This window comes from Pteropus medius, unplaced genomic scaffold (genome assembly GCF_902729225.1).
Source record: "Pteropus medius unplaced genomic scaffold, Ma_sr-lr_union100, whole genome shotgun sequence".
Lineage (NCBI taxonomy): Eukaryota > Metazoa > Chordata > Mammalia > Chiroptera > Pteropodidae > Pteropus > Pteropus medius.
The window spans coordinates 5,087,103-5,107,851 of record NW_024344253.1 but is presented as its reverse complement, the minus strand read 5'-3'; the positions used below and the strand labels follow the sequence as shown (position 1 = coordinate 5,107,851).

The 20,749-nt window shown below is 33.5% G+C and overlaps 1 protein-coding gene across 1 annotated transcript in view; it reads left to right on the top strand.

Annotated features, from left to right (window-relative positions):
- Positions 1-5,758: 5,758 nt before the first annotated feature.
- The window catches only part of OLFM3 (olfactomedin 3), a 168,493-nt gene continuing 153,502 nt past the window's right edge, over positions 5,759-20,749 (top strand). Inside the window, exon 1 of the mRNA XM_039869597.1 lies at positions 5,759-6,041. Within this exon, the coding sequence (XP_039725531.1) occupies positions 5,973-6,041 (69 nt within the window). The 5' untranslated portion in view covers positions 5,759-5,972. The remainder of the gene's footprint in view (positions 6,042-20,749) is intronic.

The window sequence follows — 20,749 nt, the reverse complement described above, 5'->3', positions numbered from 1 at the left end:
CAGAATTGTAATTACCCTTGGGGCAAAGAGGAGTGGGACGTAGGTAATAAACAGCACGGACAGTAATGTTCTATGTATATGTGTGTTTGGCTTGTTATTATTTGTTGTACCTTTTTTATCTGCATTGCATTTATCATTTTGCACACATCAAATGTTCCATTAAAATAAAATCATTTTTAAAAATAATAATGAAATAGGAAAATTGGGAGCTCTGTATATAACAGCCCCTACCTAGAGTGAGAATGTGAGAGCTGTGTTCTGGGGTGGGGGGAGGGGAAGCGAGTGTGAAGGGCTAAACTGAGGAGGCTTTAATTGCTCTGCCAACACTCCTATTAACTTCCATCTTTCTCCCAAGATGCTTCTTGGATGTTCAAGAGAACAATCTTTTCTGTTTGTTTTTTTCCTGAGGGTCAGCATCAGGCTCCTTAGCTTCCGGACTAGGGGTATGTGAGAGGAACAGGAAACCAACCCTCTTGCATTCACCCACTGCCGGAGTTCTAAGAGGCAGAAGAGCTTCCTCAGTCAACGCGAGCATGTTTCCAGTTCCCTCTCAGACGAAGGTTTTCACTCCTCTGTTTTCCATCATTAACACTCTTTTCCCTAATTCTTATCTTGCACGATTTCCTTTGATATCTCTGCTTCCCTTACTTTATACTTAAAAGAAAATTTATAGTCCGTATATTTAAAAGGATCACTATAGGGAGATGCAATAAACACATTATGTTCTGTCCGCCATTTTGAACTGTATTATAATTATTTTCTATTGTAAACATACATACACAGAAAAAATAACAAATTCAAATAAACATGTTTTGAATAATTAGCTGTTTTGGATTATTTCATTTTTCTCTTTACTAGACTAAGTGGAAAATCTTTGCAATGTCTGCCTACATCTTTTAGAATATTAGCTCTTGGGCTGCTCCCTCAGACCCTAGCTGTCGTGCTATAGGAAATACGAGCCACAAAGAATGAGGAAATAAAGGGAATCTAGTCAGCAACTTCACCTGAGCAACCACCTGAGAGCAGCAACTTCAGCCATGTGAGTGAGCCATTTTGGATATCTAGCCAACTCTAGCCGTGAGATGTCTCTAGTCTCCATCTGACTGAGACTGAATAAGAAACCTCGGATGAGAATTATCACAGAACCATGAGGGTTAATGACATATTTTTGTTTTAAACTACTACATTTCAGAAGGGTTAGTTATGCAGCAATTGATACGTAAACATCTTCAAGAGCTTGAAAATCAAGTGAAGACACAAAAGTAGATTCTAAGAATCAGATGTAGTAAACATACAATGATAAAAATATGCACGAAATCTTATTAAAAAAATGAGAAGAGAAACTTTGAGGGATGGTACTGGGGGTCCAGGAAAAAATTTCTAGATGAGGTGACATTTAAAATGAAATTTAAAGGTAGAACAAATATTGTTCAGGGGGGAAAAAAACTATTAATGAAAAAGGAGAATGGTGTGAAGGAAATTAGAAGCATTAAAATTTTACTGGATTCAAATTATTGAGAGTCTATGGTTAGAAATGAGACTGGAGAGGAAGGCAAGAGGCCATACCATGCAGGACTGTGGACCAGTCAGTTTAGGGAGTCCACGCTTGATCATGTAGAAGATAGGGAGCATTGAAGTCCTTTAATCTAAGAAGCAACATGGCCAAATTAGTCTTTAAATCAACCATATCAGGTCCTCTGTGAAGTATAAATGGAAGGGTGAAAGTAGAAGTTAAAAAAAAAAAACTGATGATAAGGCCAAGGAGGGGAAAACATTGTAATAATTCAGATGACATAAATTGAGATTCTGATCTAGGTATACATGGAGAAGTGAATGGATTTAGAGGTATTATAGAGAAAAAATTAACATTGTTAATAGACTGAATACAGGGATAGAGATGAGGGAGAGATCAAGTGTGACTTCTATGCTTCTTGCTTTGCAATGGAGAAATTAAACTAATATAACTGAGAAAAATATACTGGTTTGAAACATTAAGTCTGAGGTATCTATGAGAAATTAAGTGACTGACATCTAGCAAACCTCGGGTATATAAATATCATGCATGAAGTAGAATTAGGGTTGGAAATTCACTCATTCATTCATTAAATCACTGTGGATTAAATGACTACCAGGTGCCAGGCACTACTCTAGGTGATTAAATTAGAGTAGAATAGCAAACAAAGACTCTTCCTCATGGAGAGTATATTTTAATAAAGGAGACAGACCATAAATAACCAACCTAATCAAAAATAATAAATAAATAGAGAATGACTGGGTGTTATTTTAGATAGGGTAGTCAGGAAAGGTAGGGGATCTAGATGACAATGGCAAAGTCACCTCAAGTGAGAACAGAGAATAAGACGACAAAAAATTAGAGTGGCAGTACTCTGACAAGTCAAGGACACTAGAAAGTGAACCAAAGACTATCCTCGTTTATGTAACAAAGGATGAAAATTTACTCAGGGTTTAAATAACCTTCTGGATAATCTTCTTTATTATTTTTCTAAAATAACTAAGTCTTCTGGTGATAAATGATAGATGAAAATCAAAATAGGGAACAGCATTTTTTTTTAACATAATGGAACATCCCTGGAATATTGAAACAGTATAACATGTCTGAAAGAAATATGTCATACAGTCCCTTATCAAAAGAAGACTAACATTAAATAACTAAAATATAATTCATTATATAATTAAGAACTTACTTTTGTAATACTGGGCATAAATGTTTAAAAAGTCACATTCTTTGTTCTAGGTATTGTATATGTACACCATTTCATATAAGCTTCTTTTTTATTTTTGACTCTGTAGGTACTACTGGCTAAAATCTGTGAATATTTTATAACTTTCAAAGCAACTGTGTACCCATTGTAGGCATAGAAAAGGCTAACTGTAATTAGACACATAAATATGAAATATATTCCCCCCTGCACATATTGAAAAATACAATATTTCTAAATCTATGCTATGAATCACTTTTTTTTTTTTTTTTTTTTGTTCTAAGCTCCAGTTCCTATTAAATTACGGTAACCAATTTGAGGTGACTGTGAAAATAAAAGTGTATATACCATTTTCTTTCTATTATAGAACACTTGAATAGTTTATGTAGAAAACAAGCTATGGACTTTCTTTTTTACAAGGATAAATGCTGTGTAAATTGTTATGTACAGATATGATGTGGCCTACAACGTCATCAAGTTGATTGTGTGGAAATGTATTATAAGAGAGCTTTATTACAAAACAAATGACCGAAAACTGTCAGAATTATGTTGAAGAAAAACAATTCAATTTTATTTTATTTTATTTTTTAAAGAAAGAGGAAGTATTCGGGTTTTGGTGAATTTGTGTTGTTTAGTTACAGCTTTTGTTTTTCAGTGGCATGTTCGACAGTTTTTCGTTTATTACTAAACTTGACTGTTCTCTACAAATGACTAAGCTTTTCTTTGGCAAGAATGTTTTAAGTATGCTAATATCTGTTTCCATTGTATCATAATTATGATGCATTGCTTATTTTAGGTCTTTAAGTATTATCATTTTCTATCACATTTCCTTGGCAAAGTTCATAGAATTTGTCTTCTTAACTCCTTGTTACAAATGATCTTCTAGTGTCATGAAATATAGGAAAATGGAAAGTTAAAGGGAAAAATGTGCCCATACAGAAATTTTGGAGCAATCATTAATATGGTTCACCAAGTATAAGGTCAGAATAATTTTTATTCTCAGAAAAAAAAATATTGTCATTAAAAGAGCATGCTGATCTTGAGGTGATAAAATTGGTATGATTATGTTTTCATATTACTTTTTTGTGTGTATGTTAAACACAGCTTCCATTGCAAATAAGCATGCTACCCTTCCTGCTGAGAGGTGTAGATGAAAAAAAGGTGGTAGAAGACATTCTGAGAAGACAGAAAAACATGTGTAAAACAAAAAATCATACAATTATGTTGTATTTAGTATAGGTAATAAAAATGCACTATTATAATCACCCAACTACTGTACCTGTGCAAATTCATTTTCAAATTGGGCAATGATTTGAAAATAGGTGCAGAATAAAATTTCCAACAATTTTTATGTATGAATCATTAAAATTATTCTATGCTAACTTATTATTTATAGACAGATAATTAAACAAATGTAATAAGATTTTTAAAAGAGTTAGCTTCAAATATGCTCTAGAAAGTTATCCTAAAGGGTGACAGACATAACTCTGCAGTTTATCTTTTACCTCCAAAGAAAAAAATTTATGTTTTCTGTCTCTGCTAGAAAATAATGGGAATTTCCAACTGTGGTAATGATTGGTAGGGTTATCGATAAACTAATGGCTCCCAAATAATCCCACCTTCTTTCTGTTATTCTGCCATCTATTTCCTATGCATTACCTATCTCTTCAAAAGGAATTTTCAAATTTTTCTTCTTGCTATTTATATTTTGTATAAAAAGAAGACCTCAAGTACTCATACACACATGCACACATATTCATAATATCAGGATAAAAACAGATGCCATATGATGTAAATCCTTGGGGATTATAACTTTCAAAAGTATCTGAATCCTAGTTGAGATTTCTTATACTGAAAAAAAATGAAGTTTTCAGTAAAATATTGGTAGAGTGTGTATCTGATATCTCAAACAATTTATCATCTTTTTAATGTGGAAGCAATATTTATATCACCAGTTCACATATTTTAACTCTTATCATTTCTAGAAAAACCAACAGAAGACAACTCAAAGAGTTTTAAAAGCATAATTGTATGAGAAGGAGTTTCAGAGTGGTTGCCAACTCCTCACCTTTTCATCTTATGGAGAACACAATGTTTTCCAGCTTCAAATAAATGGAGTTGCTTGAGTACAGTTAAACGATGAAGGGTGCATGAAACAGTTTGTCATTTATTCTTTATTTGCTCTTGTGAGGCAGCTATTCTGCCTCTTTCCTTGAACTCTACAAAACAGAAGTACTTGGAAAGTTGGAATAATCACTTTTCCCATCCCACTGTCCATCCATCACTGAATTCTTCTTCAGGCATAAACAGGAGTCAGATTGAAAAGGCAATTATATTACTGGGTATCGCTGTGTGTGAGGGGGAAAGATTTCAGCGGAGGGGAGTTACTAATGGAATATCCAATTTATAAGGAGAAAAGAGTCTCTCCATTTATTTCTGCATAGTATTTTCAGATGAGCAAAAGCGCCTAGATTAAGATAAATATGCATTAATACCTAACCGAATAGATTATTTTAATAGATTATTCATAAATGACAGTGCATATATGCATATATAACAGCTACACACTTTGTGCATTGGACAGAAAATACACATTGATAGTCTGCACTGTAAACTTTGTTTAAAACACTAAATATGATATCGAGGCCTCTGTCAATGACAGTAGAAGGTTCCAGGCATTATGTGTTTCATAATCCTTTATCTAGCTGACTCTTTACTTCTCTGCAGCTCAAGTTGCCAGCAAATGCTGAACTGGAACACGAGTCGATCCTTGTTTGGTTAACAAATTCCCCGCAAAATATCTCCCCAAGCCCCCAGGAGCTGTAGTGATGTCATATCCGTTGTCCAGGTCTCCACACCTCTCTCAGCCTCTACTCTCTTTATCTTTTGCTTGGGTCAAAACTTTTGAGGTGGACTGGCTAGATAGCGGCGGAAGAGAGGATAAACTGGAACGCGCAGGCTGGAGGCGCTTCAGAACCTCGGTCAGCGCCCACTGCAGCCCAACCCACCCCCGAGCTCGCGAACTCCCAGCTCTGAGAATGCCTGCGGAATGATCGCCCCCCAGGGCGGCTGCCGCTGCTGCCGCTACTGCTACTGGCTGCTGCTGCTCCTGCTCCTGCTCCTGCTACCGCCTCTATCTCCACTCTGCTCTGACTGGCAGGCAGAAAGTGCAACTGACGAGGGAAAGGTCTCTGCAGTGAGTGGAGTGGCTACATAAAAGAGAGTAAAGAGGGGGCAAAAACCCAGATCAGAATGCAGGCGACATCCAATCTACTCAATCTCCTGCTGCTGTCTTTGCTTGCTGGATTAGATCCTTCCAAGGTAGGGGCAATATTTTAACTCTTGTTTGAAATAAATGTGCGATATGAAACAAACCGGCCAAAAATGCAAATAAATATGCCCCCAAAAGGCACGAAAGACAGCTCTCCAGCTATCTTGTGGTGCCTGGCATATTCCCACTGCTTGGAAGATAGCAAGGTGAACTACCGGAGGAATAGCTCCTCAAGGTAGAGTCCTGGAAAGAGGAGGTGTGGGGGGACCAAGAGCGAATATAATGTATATGGGCAGCGGGCAATGCGGCTCTCCCGGGAATTTAGCTTATTCTGTATCCGAGTGCTTAATGTGCTCTTCTGAAGTCGGACGAGTAATGCAAAGGAGTTAGCAGCTCAAACAATGCAATTTGTAAACATGTATTAGGAGATGGTGAACCGTTTCTTTGTTGAAAGCAGAGAAGTGTTTTCCAGCTGATCCTGGTCAGTAATACCCCCATCGCAGACGTGCTGCGGTTTGTGTCCAAAAACATTTGGGATGCTGCTTGTAACACACGGCAAAGAGGCAGAGCTGTACTCTCTGCCATGGCTGAGAGGCGTTGGTGAAAGGGGCTTGTGTTTATTTGCTTCTTTCTTTTCATTAAGGAAATTAGAGGGCAGTGAGGAAGTTCCGATTATCAGTGTTAAACAGGAAGTGAGAACCTTATCACGCTAGGAGGGCAATAGGAAGAATGAGGTATCTCATTGCTGTTGAACTCTGAAAATTATCTGGTACTGGCAATTAAAGAGAACGCTAAGCTCTTTTTTAAAAAATACAGAAAAATAAGAAGAAATATTTTCAGCAGTGTATGATCAAGGTTTTGATGATAAAGTGAGATTATTTGAGAGCTTCAGCATTCTAAGAAAATCATAATTATCTGGAATACAAGATAAAGTGTCTCGTAAAAATAGTAAGAGAAACAATTTTAAAATTACTTACTTGTTTAACTGATCAAGAGCAATTTGACACAACAGAAAAAAAAATGATGCCATATTACAAAATCACTTAAAGCTTATGTACTTTGAAATATTGTAAAGTTATTTTTAAAGCTTTACATCATCTGAGTGGTATAGAGAAATTAAGTTTCTTTTCATAATTGAATAGAACTAATTAAGATGTAACCAAGCATAATCCAATACTGCGGCTGACTGAATATTTCTAGGCCTAATACAGTATATAGTAAAAACTTAGCATCATGTCATTATACTCATAATTATTTCTGTGCACTTTTCATAAGAGACCTAATGAGAATAAAATCATTTTATTTTAAAGCTATAGTTGTGCTAATATTGTCATTGAAATCTTCGCAGTGTGTGAATGGCATCTTAATGATCTTAATATTTTACATACTAAGGGATAGCTTCAAAGCATTTTATATCTAGGTTAAAAGTGTTGATTTTGTTTTTATATTTTTTAAATCCTTTTTTTTTTCTTCTTGCCTCTAGATCTATAGTGACACATTCCACTACCATTTTCATTATAATTGTTGGTTAAAACTTTTGAACGCATTCCATTAGGTACCTCATTTGGAATATTCTTAGTAAAACAGTTTTTTTAAACAAACCTAATTATTGAATTATTGCAAAAAAAATCACTTGACTAAAAGTGAATTTTGTCATTCTTTAAAATGAACTTAGAAATGTAGAGCTTTGCTAAAAATGACATGTGTAGTTTGTCTAATATCTTTAATGCATAAATATCTTTACTTCTTGTACTCCATTCTTTCCCCAATTAAATACATAAACAAAGAAGAACTGTTAAATACCAAGATAAATCCCCCAAATAAATGACCCATTTTTAGTCCATATGACCTTTTCTAGTATTGACAAGTTTATTTCTGGGTATTCAACAATATAAAACTTTTCTTCAGACTTAGCTGTGGCTGTTTGGTACAAATGAGCTGAAAAATTTAGGGATGGAAGGCATACATTAACTTTTTAAACTGTCCTTTTCAGCTTCTAAATATTGCATTACTGTATGCAAAGAACAGAAGATGGTAATTTGTTCTATATCACATACAGCATTACAGAGAATATTAAAATGTTCATAGCAAGTGATTTTAATGTTGTAAAAAGTTTTTGACTTGGTAGACAAATATTGCTTTAAAAAAGCGAATAAAACCTATTTTTGCATGTTTTACCAAAACTATCATTCATCACCAAACTAAATCACTGCCCGCCCTCACAAATGGCACCATTCAATTCTCAAAATAATTGTGAATTAGGTAATAAACTAGGAATTTTCTCAAACTTTACTTATTATTGTTCTAACTACTTAAGGGTTCACATAATAAAATTAGCTTTCATAATGCAAATTATGTTTAGTGAAATTGAAATTAAAAATCCAATAACAGTATCATACAAACCCATTTTTCAACAAATAATAATTAAGTGATGACACTTAAATGCACAGAAAAACTGCTGATTTTTTAATACTAATATGTTAGCACTGATAGATTTCATAACATTTTTAAATAAATTTGTTTAAGTATTCTTCTATATTATTACACTTTATGTTTACAGTAAGCATGTGTATAATCACACAGGGATAGAACTGGCGAATAGGAGAGCTCTTAAAATTGAATAAATTTTTTTTTCAGATACAGGATTGTGACATATATTAGAAATCTAAATATTAGAGAGTGCTTTTTATATATTAATTGATCTGAAAACAAAAAGGCTTTCTAACAATACCAATTCCATTCCATAGAACACTATATAATATTTATGTTTATAATTTTTCTTCAGATTGAGACTTACAAATTTTTATGACATTTTATAAAGTGCTTAAGTATCGCCATCTTATGGTAACATAAGTTACTTGAAAGTCAATTTTATTTTTAAATTTTAAAAAAATGCCCAAACTTCTAATATTAATAGGATGAATCTACTTTCAGCGTGTACTTACTTTCTTTTCTCTCATTTAATATATCAGAAAATTAGCAAGATTAGTATTTTCTTTTAACAAAATAAAGCAATTCACTCTGCTAATTGATTATTTGTATTCTTATATAGACAGATTATCAATTTCCTCTCAGGAAAATTATGAGAATTATGTTTTCTTAATTAAAATCTTATCACCAAGTTTCTGGTTTCATTTGGAACTCATGAGTATATCACTTTGTCTATTTTAAGAGATATTAATTAGTTTCATTTGTAATGGAGTATCTGAATTATAGGCAATATACCAAATCATATTCAATAAGTAAATTTTTTTTAAAAACTGAAAGCTTGTAGGAATTCAATTATTGCTCAGTTTTATAGAGAAAGGACTATTCCTGTCTAAGACATTCCTGTGGGCGGCTGCTAGATGGCATCTCTGTGCTTTTAAACTGAAGGAATTGAGTTCAGTAATGACCTTGATAATACAAGAGTGAACCTCTTTTTCTTTTACAGGTAGAATTTTAGCAGATCACTACCTGAACATGATAACAAAATAGTAATCTCTGTGAATCAGAACTACGAATTTCTCTGCTTTGCAATGCTGAACTAAGTAGAAAAGAGCATATACATGAGGCTGTGCAGATTTACACCAGAGCCAAATACTTGAGTAACAGTTAAAAAGAGGTGGCATGGGCATAGCCACATATTGCAGTGACTGTTGAACTTTAAAGCAGTCATGCTTATGTAGTAAATATACTGCAAAATGCTCTAGCATGCTTGGATTGAGAAATCATTCACTATCTTCTTACCTAGAAATATATTAAAGAACTTAGCAGTATGCATACTTGCTCACACTACAGACATAAAACACACCAATGATTCAGCAACAATCTTCAACACCAAACTGTTTTGTCTGTCCAAAACAACCGGGCCCATTAGTATGCCTGCCTTAAATAAGATACCTGCTTTAAATGCATATAGACTTGATAGAAACTAAGACAATTTTAATGATTATATTGTTAAATGCTCTATAACGTAATATACCATGTGTAAGTACCTTCGTGTTTTGGTATTGCTAACGAAGTGATCAAAGACCTAAATTAGCTAGAGGTGGCTTTTGTCCATAAATCTAAAATTCCTGTTCTTACAACTTTTAAATGAAATTGGTAAAAAGCAAATACAACGAGAAATAAATTGAAAACAGTATTAATCTGCTTTAAAATTCACCTTAAAATCTATCTTCTCCTATATCTACTGTATACAAGAGGCATCTTCTAAACAACAGGGTCAACTCAAATTAGAACAGTAAATAAGGATTGATGGCATGTGGCGAGGACCTGTAATTACACACCAATAAACCCTGATACAGTAGAAGGTGAAAAGTTCAATGCGGCCTATCCATATTTTGAAAGAGTAAATGACTTTTCTACTCTCATTTTATTCCATCCTCCCTGATCCAATTAAATTTTATTTTCAGAAAGTAAATGTTCTTTATCACTCTTTCTCTTGGCAACTTGAAAAGGTTAAAATTGTACTGCTTTCCTTTACTTTTTAAAAATTCCTTTTCCCCGTATTTTGCAATTATTCTCTTTTAAAAATTACTACCGTGATGATCGATTGATGCTCTATTCAGAGGGAAAACAGACCAAATCTAAGAAAATAGGGGGCAGGATTCAGGGCCCTTCATTTCTCATTACTACTTTGCCACTAATATACACAAATAACTTTGGGGAATATGTGATCTCAGTGTCCTCACTTGTAAAATTAGGGGGCTATATGTTCTTAAAACTTCTTTCTTAAATTTTAGAATGACTCTGTGCTATGGTCTGCACGTTTGTGCCCTCCCTCCTCCACAAGCCATATGTTGACCTAATGCCCAAGGTGATGGTATTAAGATATGGGGTCTCTGGGAGGTGATTAGGTCCTGAGGATGTAGTCTCACGAATGAGATTAGCACCCTTATACAAGAGGCCCCAGAAAGACAACTCATCCTTTCCACCATGCGAAGATATAAGAAGTCTGTGACCTTGAAGAGGGCCTTCATCTGACCATGATAACACTTTGATCTTGAAGTTGCAGCCTCCAGAATTGCAATAAGTAAATATCTATTTATAAGTAACCCAATCTGGGATATTTTGTTATAGCAGCTCAAACAGACTAAGATTCTCTTTTGAATAATATTTGGTCCTGCATATTCATTGCTGACCCTTCCCAAGCAGAAACTTCCTTAAGGATTTTAGACTTTAGGCAATTATTAGAAAAACTTTCATTTTTGTACTAAGAAAACATAAAAAAGAAAGTGACACTGGATAAAGCTGTAGCTTAGGAGATAAGACTTGGCATTTGATTTACTTAAGTATTAATTAGCCATCTTTTTACTTTAAAAAATTGGCAACAGTGAAATTAAGAAAGGAGATAAAAAATAGTTTTCTTGGTAGGTTAGGTGAAATGACAGTGAGTCTTTGGAAGTATCTGTTCATTTGTGTTACTGTGTATGTAACATATGTGAACAGATTATTTCACAGTGGCATTAAAATATTAAGGCAGCATCAAAAGTTATTTAAATACTCACTACCTAGAACCCAGGCTTAAATCTAAAATATGATGTTGAATCTGGTCCTCCATCTACTCAGTCTATGTCATTTATCAATTAAAAAGGATATTTTTATGAAGCTAACTTAATCATGACAATTTTCAAATGTAATTCTAAAGATTGTACTCCAAACTAATGGCGACAGAAAAAGGGGTAGCTGGACATGAAATCACAAGAATTGGTTTAAGTCCTACCTGTGCAATTGTTCAATAAGACACTTAATCTCTCTGAAGTCCATTTTATATTAACTATGGAATAGATGTAATAGCAATGGAATTTATATAGTTATTGATATTAATATATGTGAAAATCTATTTTAAATCATAAAGTTCTGTGCAAATATTCCACTAACATCAATCTATAACCAAATCTAAAGTCTGTCGTGTACCACTTATCAAGATCAAAATATCCTGCAGTTCCCTCTTCTCAGCTTTCAGAAAAGTGAATGTCATGTAAAATTATCAGCAGGGATTCTCAAAAACAGCCCATAATTTGGGCCAAAGCTCCAACTGCAGCATGCCACCTTAAAAATTAATATCATACTTATATCCAAAAGGTACCTCCTACAAGCCTGTAGGGAAAAACTATGAGACCGAAGACTGGTTCAATACTATCAGAGCAAAACCACACCAAGAAAAGAGCTTTTAAACTAAACATGCAAAACAGATCACAGATAGGATGGATATACTTGAACAAAGAATCTATCAATGGATAAAACTACTTTTTTGACCAGCAGGCAGAATGTGGGCTTCTTGTATCTTCGCAAAGTATATTGGTGGTAAAGTAGTTTAAATTCTAAGATTTAAAAATATTAAACAGAGAAGCTTTAAAGGGGGATTTTCTCAAATTAAAAGTGTTCAGGGCATAGGGTTATTGTCTCAGTTCTTTAAGACTGCCATAAGGACATACCACAGACTGGGTAGTTTATGAATAACATATTTATTGAATCACAGTTCTGGAGTCTGGGAAGTCCAAGATCAAGGCACCAGCATGGTCAAGTTTGGTGAAGGCCTTCTTCCTGGTTCACAGCTAGTGTCTTCCACTGTTACTGTAGGGGCTAAGGAGTTCTATGGAATCTCTTTTATAAGAGCACAATCCCATTCATAAAAGCTCCACCCTCATGATCAGTCATCTCCCAAAGGCCCCACTGCTTAATACCATCACAATAGGCAATAGAATACCAACATATGAATTGGGGCGGGGGAGGGAGGGAGGTCAAACATTTGGACCATAGAAGAGAAATTACCACTTTTGTGAATATAATTTCCCTGCTCTTTTCTCTTGGATTGCTTTCTCAGTCTCTCTGTTAATACCGATTTGCCTATTCTTTTCAATATAGACTTCTACAAAATGCTTGAAAAGGCCTGACCATTAATAGCCATTTAATATTTCTTCTGATATCACTCATCCAAAAGCAAGTCCACCTGAGTAACTTATGAATTGATTCTTTCTTTTCAAAGCTCAACTCATGTAGATAATATGAAGGGTAAAAATAGATGAGAGCAACTATATAACATCTAGAATAGACCCTACCCATGAACAACTAATATTTAAGAAATGTATTATTTCAAAAATACCTGCCCATCATACTGCAGTGAGATTTAACTTATTTTTGTTACTTGCTACAAGAGGTTGCAAACCCTTTTGGGGAGAGGAGGGTCCAAGATACAGGAAGATACAGAAACAGCATAAGACCATCTCCACGAACAGTGCCAATAATGTGAATGGTGGTAATAAAAATACTCAAAACTTGTTGAAACAGTTAAAATACAGTTTTCTAATAATATTTATCTTTTGTGCTCTAAAAACAAAGTGTTCTAAAGCATATATCAAAGCTATACTTTCTATCATCCTTATACTAAGTCTTCAGAAGAATAAAAATAAGTTCAGAAACAGGATCACAGATGCTGTTGTGTTCATGCTTTTGCCTCTCCCTGGAAAGCTCTTACCCTCTTCTCCATATGTCAAAATTTTACCTGTATTTTAAGGTGCAACTCAAATGTCACTTCATCCATACATCCTTCTCTGACACTCCTCACATCCCAAGAGGAGGTAATCCTGATAAACTAAAAACTCCTGTAAGAAATGAATCATGTTCTACTTACATTTGCAGCTACAGCCACTGGCAACTGTGTCTGACACATAACAGGTGTTCAATGAACACAGACTGAATTGAGTTTCTTTTTCCCCCCAAATTTGCAAAATCACTCTTATGATACTTATCACTTTCTTTTTTTTAAATTGGGTATTTATTGTATTGTGTCTCCCCTACTAAATTATAATGTAGCTGAGTGCAGGCTCTGTTTCTTGGTCATTATCCTTCCCTATCTAGCAACTAGCACACCTTGTCCATTCAGATAAGATATTTAACAAGTATCTGCTGAATGTACAGATAAGTATATGAAGAAAATAATAAGTCAAGGAACAACTAAAAAACATAAAATCCTGAATTAAGCAATAGATGAATATAATCTATGTTTTTGGTGCATGCTCAAGATATTAGAGGAAGGGAAGTAAAAGTGATTTTAAGAACCTTGTTTTCAAGGGCTGACAACTCTTATACCAGGTCGTTCAACTTGAAGAATGCTCGAGATCATGCCTTTTTAAATTTTGATTAGTTTTCTGTCCTACCCTCACCATTCATAGTGCTATTTTGAGATGTGGTAACTCTCTGGGATGCTACAACCTTCATACTCTTGTGAATTACTCGCTGTATGTTATGGCACTCAATGACAAAGTTAGTGTATCCTCTTATTCCTTGGTGTATGTATAAGTTCATCCTATTTGCATAGATTTATCAGTCTAAACATTTTATTAATGTGTACTTATTCTTTTAACTACCTTTATTTTATGTAATGTCTTAGACTTATTTGATAAATTAGTATATTATATATATTTCTCCATCTCTTTTTAGGGACTGAGTAATTATTGTTATCATTAGTCCAGTCATTTCTCCAATAAAATAAAACTGCCATGTATGAAGTAATGTATATTATTCTTTTCCTCTCCTTCCACTTTCCATTCCTTACATTTTGGATGGTTTGCTTATGACGGCTTCTCCAAAATAGGTTTATAACACCAAAAATAATAAAAAGTTTTGAACATGGCCATTATCAAGTATATAGTGTCAAGTTAGTTTTCCAAAGGATCGTGCCAATTTATAGTGCTTCCAGTAGTTTATGAGAACATCAGATTTACCATATCATTACAAATATTAATGAATTTCAGATCATCAGCCATACCTCTGTCAAACATGGTGGTATTCTATCTACAAACTAATGTTATTATAAAATAAAATTTAAAGTACACCAATTCTTATAGATTCAAATGCATCACTTTTATGTTCTTTATTTTATTGATGCCATTGATCAAAATATTTTTTAATCTTTTCTTGAAATTGCCTTCAGAGCAATTCCAAGTAACAAGCATATTATTTTAAAAACTTTTATTTTTTGTTGCTCGATTAGAGTTGACATTCAACATTATTTTATATTAGTTTCAGGTGTGCAGCAAAGTGGTTAAACATTTATGTAATTTATGAGGTGATCCCTCCAATTAGTCTATTACCCACCTGGAACTATACAGGGTTATTACAATAATATTGACTATATTCCCTATGCTGTACTTCACAGGGGTGACTATTTTGTAACTACCAATTTTTATTTCTTAATCCCTTCATCTTTTTACACAGCCCCAACCCCCTCCCATCTGGCAATCACCAGTTTGTTCTCTGTATCTGAGTTTGTTTCTGTTTTTTGTTTGTTTGTTTGTTTGTTTTGTTCTTTAAATTCCACATGTAAGTGTGGAAATCATATGGTATTTGTCTTTCTCTGTCTGACTTATTTCACTTAGCGTAATACCCTCTAGGTCCAACCATGTTGTTGCAAATGATTAGATTTCATTTTTTATGGCTAATATTGCACTGTATATATGTACTGTAACTCCTTAATCCTATCGTCTTTTGATGGACACTTAGGTTTCTTCCATAGCTTGCTATTGTAAATAGTGCTGCAATGAACATATGGGTGCATATATTTTTTCAAATTAGTGTTTTGGTTTTAGCTTTTCCCCATTGCTTATAATGTTAGCTGGGGGTTTTTTGTACATGGCCTTTATTATATTGAGATATGTTCCTTCTATTCCCACGTTGCTGAAAGTTTTTATCATATATGGATGCCAGACTCTGTCAAATGTGTTTACTGCATCTATTGATATGATCGTGATTTTTATCTTACAATTCGTTAATGTAGTGTATCACATTAATTGATTTGCAGATATTGAACCAAGCTTGCATCCCAGAAATCAAATCCAACTTGACCATGGTATATGATATTTTTAACCATATACCATAAATTGCTGAATTGCCTTTGCTATACTAAAATTTTGTTGAGGATTTTTGCATCTATGTTATCAGGGATATCGGCCTATAATTTTTTCTTGTAACATCTTTGTCTAGTTTTGGAATTACAGTAATGGTGGCCTCATAAAATGTGCCTGGGAGCCTTCCCTCTTCTTGAGTTTTTTGAAAGAGTTTGAGAAGAATAGATGTTAATTCTTCTTTAAATTTTTGGTAAAATTCACCTGTGAAGCAAGACTTTTGTTTGTTGGGAAGTTTTTTTATTACTGGTTCGATTTCCTTAGTGGTAATCAGTCAGTTCAGATTTTCTGTTTCTTCTTGACTTGGGACTGAGTTGTTTTTTAAGAATCTAAATATTATGTTGAAATTATTTTTTATTATATAATCCTTGTAATTGTATCATCTAAAAATATTAATAGTCTCCATATTTATACTGTATTACTATATGAGCACAACACCATCATACAGAATATTAAATGATTAAAAGCAAATATAAGTATAGTGAAGTATAATTTATCTTAATTATAACTTCTAAATATCAAAAATTCAAAATTGTCATAATTAACTTTGTAGGTTAAAATTCTCTGAAAAGAAGTGTCAGCAATAAAATTTTCAATAGCACAAATAGTTATTTAGATAACCTCAAAGAGAGGGAATAAATTGAATAGACAATCCTTTTTATTTTTCCAACTAAGATGAAGGTGATTAAGAAGCATTATCCCATGATGAGTAAATGGCATTACTATAGGGACCAATTCCAGATGTCAGGATTGCTTCAAATAGAAAATCAGTATTGGAAATGTTGATTCACTGGCACCAAAATGTCACTAGTGAAATACTGCCTCACAAAAGATGCCATCACTTCCGGGAATGATCTATGTCATGGCTGTTTAGGGAATTGTTTATCTGAATTAGTACCAATGATGGGTATTTTTACACCTACATATATTTTGTGGCATGATGACTATATCTTAATGTATATTGTTGCAGTACTATACAAACTGAAATATTACTTGGCTCAAGACCCACTGAAGACTTTTTATTATACTTATCATTTATTATTTATATCACGCTAAAGATACATTCTACTCTTTACAACAAGTTGAGTGCTAGACAAAGTCAATGACTCTAGTTTGACTGTCATATACCTTAAAGCACTCTGGGGATAAGCAGGAGGAAATATACAGAGAATTATGATGCTCATGCCCAAGAGGTAGCTATCAGAATATAATGACTCAAAACTAGACATAAGGTATTTGAAAGAAGGAATCTATAATTTATCAATAATTTATTGAATCAATAATTTATTTTTGTATCTCTCATTGGTAGCAAAACATCATGACCTTCCATCAGTTAGTTAAAGCAAGAAAAGACACCAAGTCTACACATTTGTCTGAAAATAAAAATGGAATATTTTTATTTGTCTGAAAAATAAAAATTATACGTGAATTTATATGTAGCATGGAGATGAACACACTCAAATATGGACTGAGAGGACATAAGTATTTATTTACACATCAGGGATGGATTGAAGATTTACAGATGATATGATACATAAATTTGTCAATGTGTATTTAAGCATTTCAAGTGAAGTTTATCCCTCCTACCAACACCACACACACACACACACACACACACACACTGCATTCATTAATCTGAGACCCGCTTAACCTTCTATTACTAACTATTGGCATTCACTTTCAGAACAAGGTCTCTAATTTAGTTCAACTAATCTTCAATGTCTCTTACTAAGAAGAAATGGAAGGAAAAGGCATGAAAACATCCTTAAGGTCCTTTTTCTTTCTTTACTTGCAGAGGGAAAGGCAACAGAAATGTGATTGCATTTGTCCAATTGTATATAATCATTTCTTTTGGAAAAGATACCACTCAAGGGACTCGACCTAATTAATATTAATTTGACATATAAAAGAAAAAAAGAAAAAAGAAGAGAGAAACCATACCAAATCAGAGCAAATTATATAATAATGAGGAAACTGGAAAGTTCATAGTGTTGTGGACAGAGTACCAAATAAGAATTAGAAAAGCTGGACTAACATCAGCTCTGTAACTATCTAGTTGTATCTCTTTGGGCAACTCATTAAAAAAAAAAAAAAAAAAGGTTTTTCTGTTTCCATCGCCTTATGTACAAACCGAGGATAGTAAACCAAATGCTCTTATTTATTCCTAGGTCATTCTAAAATGGGGCACATTAGTATCTTATAAATGTAATTCATCACTTTCATCCTCTTTCCTTCTGCTCAAAGATTCTCAAATAGTTAAAGGTAAAATCTTGACTTCCTTTACTTTACTGATAATCAAAGTTAATGTCATCGAGAAAATCATAGTAATTTAGTCCTGTATGTACAGTAACACAAAAAATAAACATAAAATGTATATAAGCTTATTTTATATCCCAAGCATTACAGCATATTTAACATTTATTTTATATTCTTCTTTTTTATTAGCTTTTAAAGATTAACGAAAAATAAATGAGTGAATGGCATGGTTCTATTGTCTTTATCCGATAATAGTTAAAACAAAAGAGACTCTTAGAGTTACAAGAAATAGGCCATCTATTTTGTCTGCATAAGGGCAAGATTCTCCACTATAACTAACTGATGGATGGTTAGCTAGCTTCTATTCATATGTTTCTAATATTGGGGAGCTGGACAATATTAAAGGGATTGGATTATGTTTAACCAAAAATAATTATTAGAGAGTTTCTTTTTAGATTGAGTTATGACTTCCAGTAATATTTCCTACTACTGAGTTATGATTCTTTGTTTGGATAAATATAGTAAGAAAAAAAGTATATGGACTGTGGTAGACAGAATAATGTTACTTCAAAGATGTTCTCATCCTAATCTCTAGAACCTGTGAACATGTTGCCTTATGTGGCCAAAGAGAACTTGTAGATGTGATTAAATTAAGACTCTTGAGATGGGAAGATTACCTTAGATTCTCTGATGGACTCAAGGTAATTTAAAAAAAGTCCTTAAAAGAAGAAGGCTGGGTGGTCAGAGTCAGAAAAGGAAGAGAGGATGACAGAAGCAGAGAGTTGGAGAGAGGAACTTTAAAGATCAAGAAAGGGGCTAAAAGCCAAGGAATGTGGGCTGCCTCTAGAAGCAAGAAAGCCAAGAAAATGGATTCTATAGAGCCTTGAGAAATAAAGACAACCTTGCTGACACTTTGATTTTAATCTTGTAGGACTTATTTCAGACTTCAGCCCTCCAGAACTGTAAGATACTAAACTGGTTTATGTTGCTTTAATTTACTCACTTTACGGTCATTTGTTATAGCATCAACAGGAAACTAATATATTGGTCTAGATAATATTTATTAATATGCAAACACAAAATGTAAGACAGCCAAATAATGCTAGAGTTTATGAGTGTGAATAGATTACAGTAAGGTCTAAATTAGCTAATATAGAAATGAAAATTGCTTACTAAAGAAGACTAATTAGATAACACACATAACTCTAATTTAATTATATGATAAGTTAACATGTTCTCTAGTTTTCATTTATAAGATACAAAGTGTATTTGTTGTTGTTGTTGTTAGGTAAAATCTGCCTATAGAATCACATGCTCAATCTAAGAAATAAATGGTTGTCATTTCATTTATTTCCCAGCATAGGACTTCTAAAAGCATCTGATGTCAAATTCTTTATACTGTATCTGTAATCTACAATGAAAATACAAAGAAACTGGCTGCTTTGATTCAGAAAAATGACGATGACAGCTCCTTCTTTTTCATCAGTCAAATTTGATCCACCAAAGGCAATGGCATGTCTTCAGATGAAAGCAATTCTGTTTAGAGAACCAGTGAATGTTACACAATAAAGGCACGATCAAATATGATGATCGCTTAGTGACATTCCACAAAATATAAGCAGGATTCACCCCTTTTATGTGCAATAGAGGGGGCAAAATTGTGTTGTTGAGTTTGCTTATTTAATTTTAAGTAAGTGAGATTTGTTTTTAGCTTTATGACAATTAGTAGTGTGAAGAAAATAATTAGCCCCAAAATGAATGATTCTCAATGACTATAATTATCATATCATAGATTAGTCCACTAGCAATTGTATTCTAATAATTTTTCAACAAATACTCATGCCTGGCACTATTTTAGGAGTTGGAGATAAAATATTTTTTAAAAGATATAGCTATTACTCTCAAAAAGCTCTTAATGTTTTTTACTGGATAACTCATACAGGTATACTACTAATAGTAATACTGTATGATATGTCTCATAACAGAGACTTGTATAAGATAAGTAGTGGATAGATAATGGACATCTTCAACAAATTGCGGCATAAGAGAAAATTTCCTGAAAAGGTGATGATTAAAGAAAAGATTACCTAGACGATGAAGGGGAAAAGGGGTATTTAATTAAAAGGCAATAGCCTGCATGAAGTCACAGATATGTAAAAGAGCATGTGTAAAAGAAACTCTGAAGAGCTTTTTTGTATGACTTGAGCTCCTTTACTGTTAATTATATGGGAAGTAGGAGAAGTGATGCAGATGGAAAACAAAGAGCAACTAGGGACATTAAATGGTAGAAAAATGATCATCTAAAGGGTCCAAGACTTGAGCAGATTTAAAAATATTTCTGGACTTCAATTACCTTAACCAAAACAAATAAACAAAACACAATATAGCAGTATTAGAAAGAGTTCTCCAGAGAAACAAAACAAATTGGATATGATGTATATACTGATATATATATTGACATATAAATATAAATATCTATATCTCTAGATAGATGATAGATAGATAGATAGATAGATAGATAGATAGATAGATAGATAGATAAATAGATAGATAGACAGACAGACAGACAGATAGACAGCCAGCCAGCCAGCCAGCCAGCCAGCCATTTATCA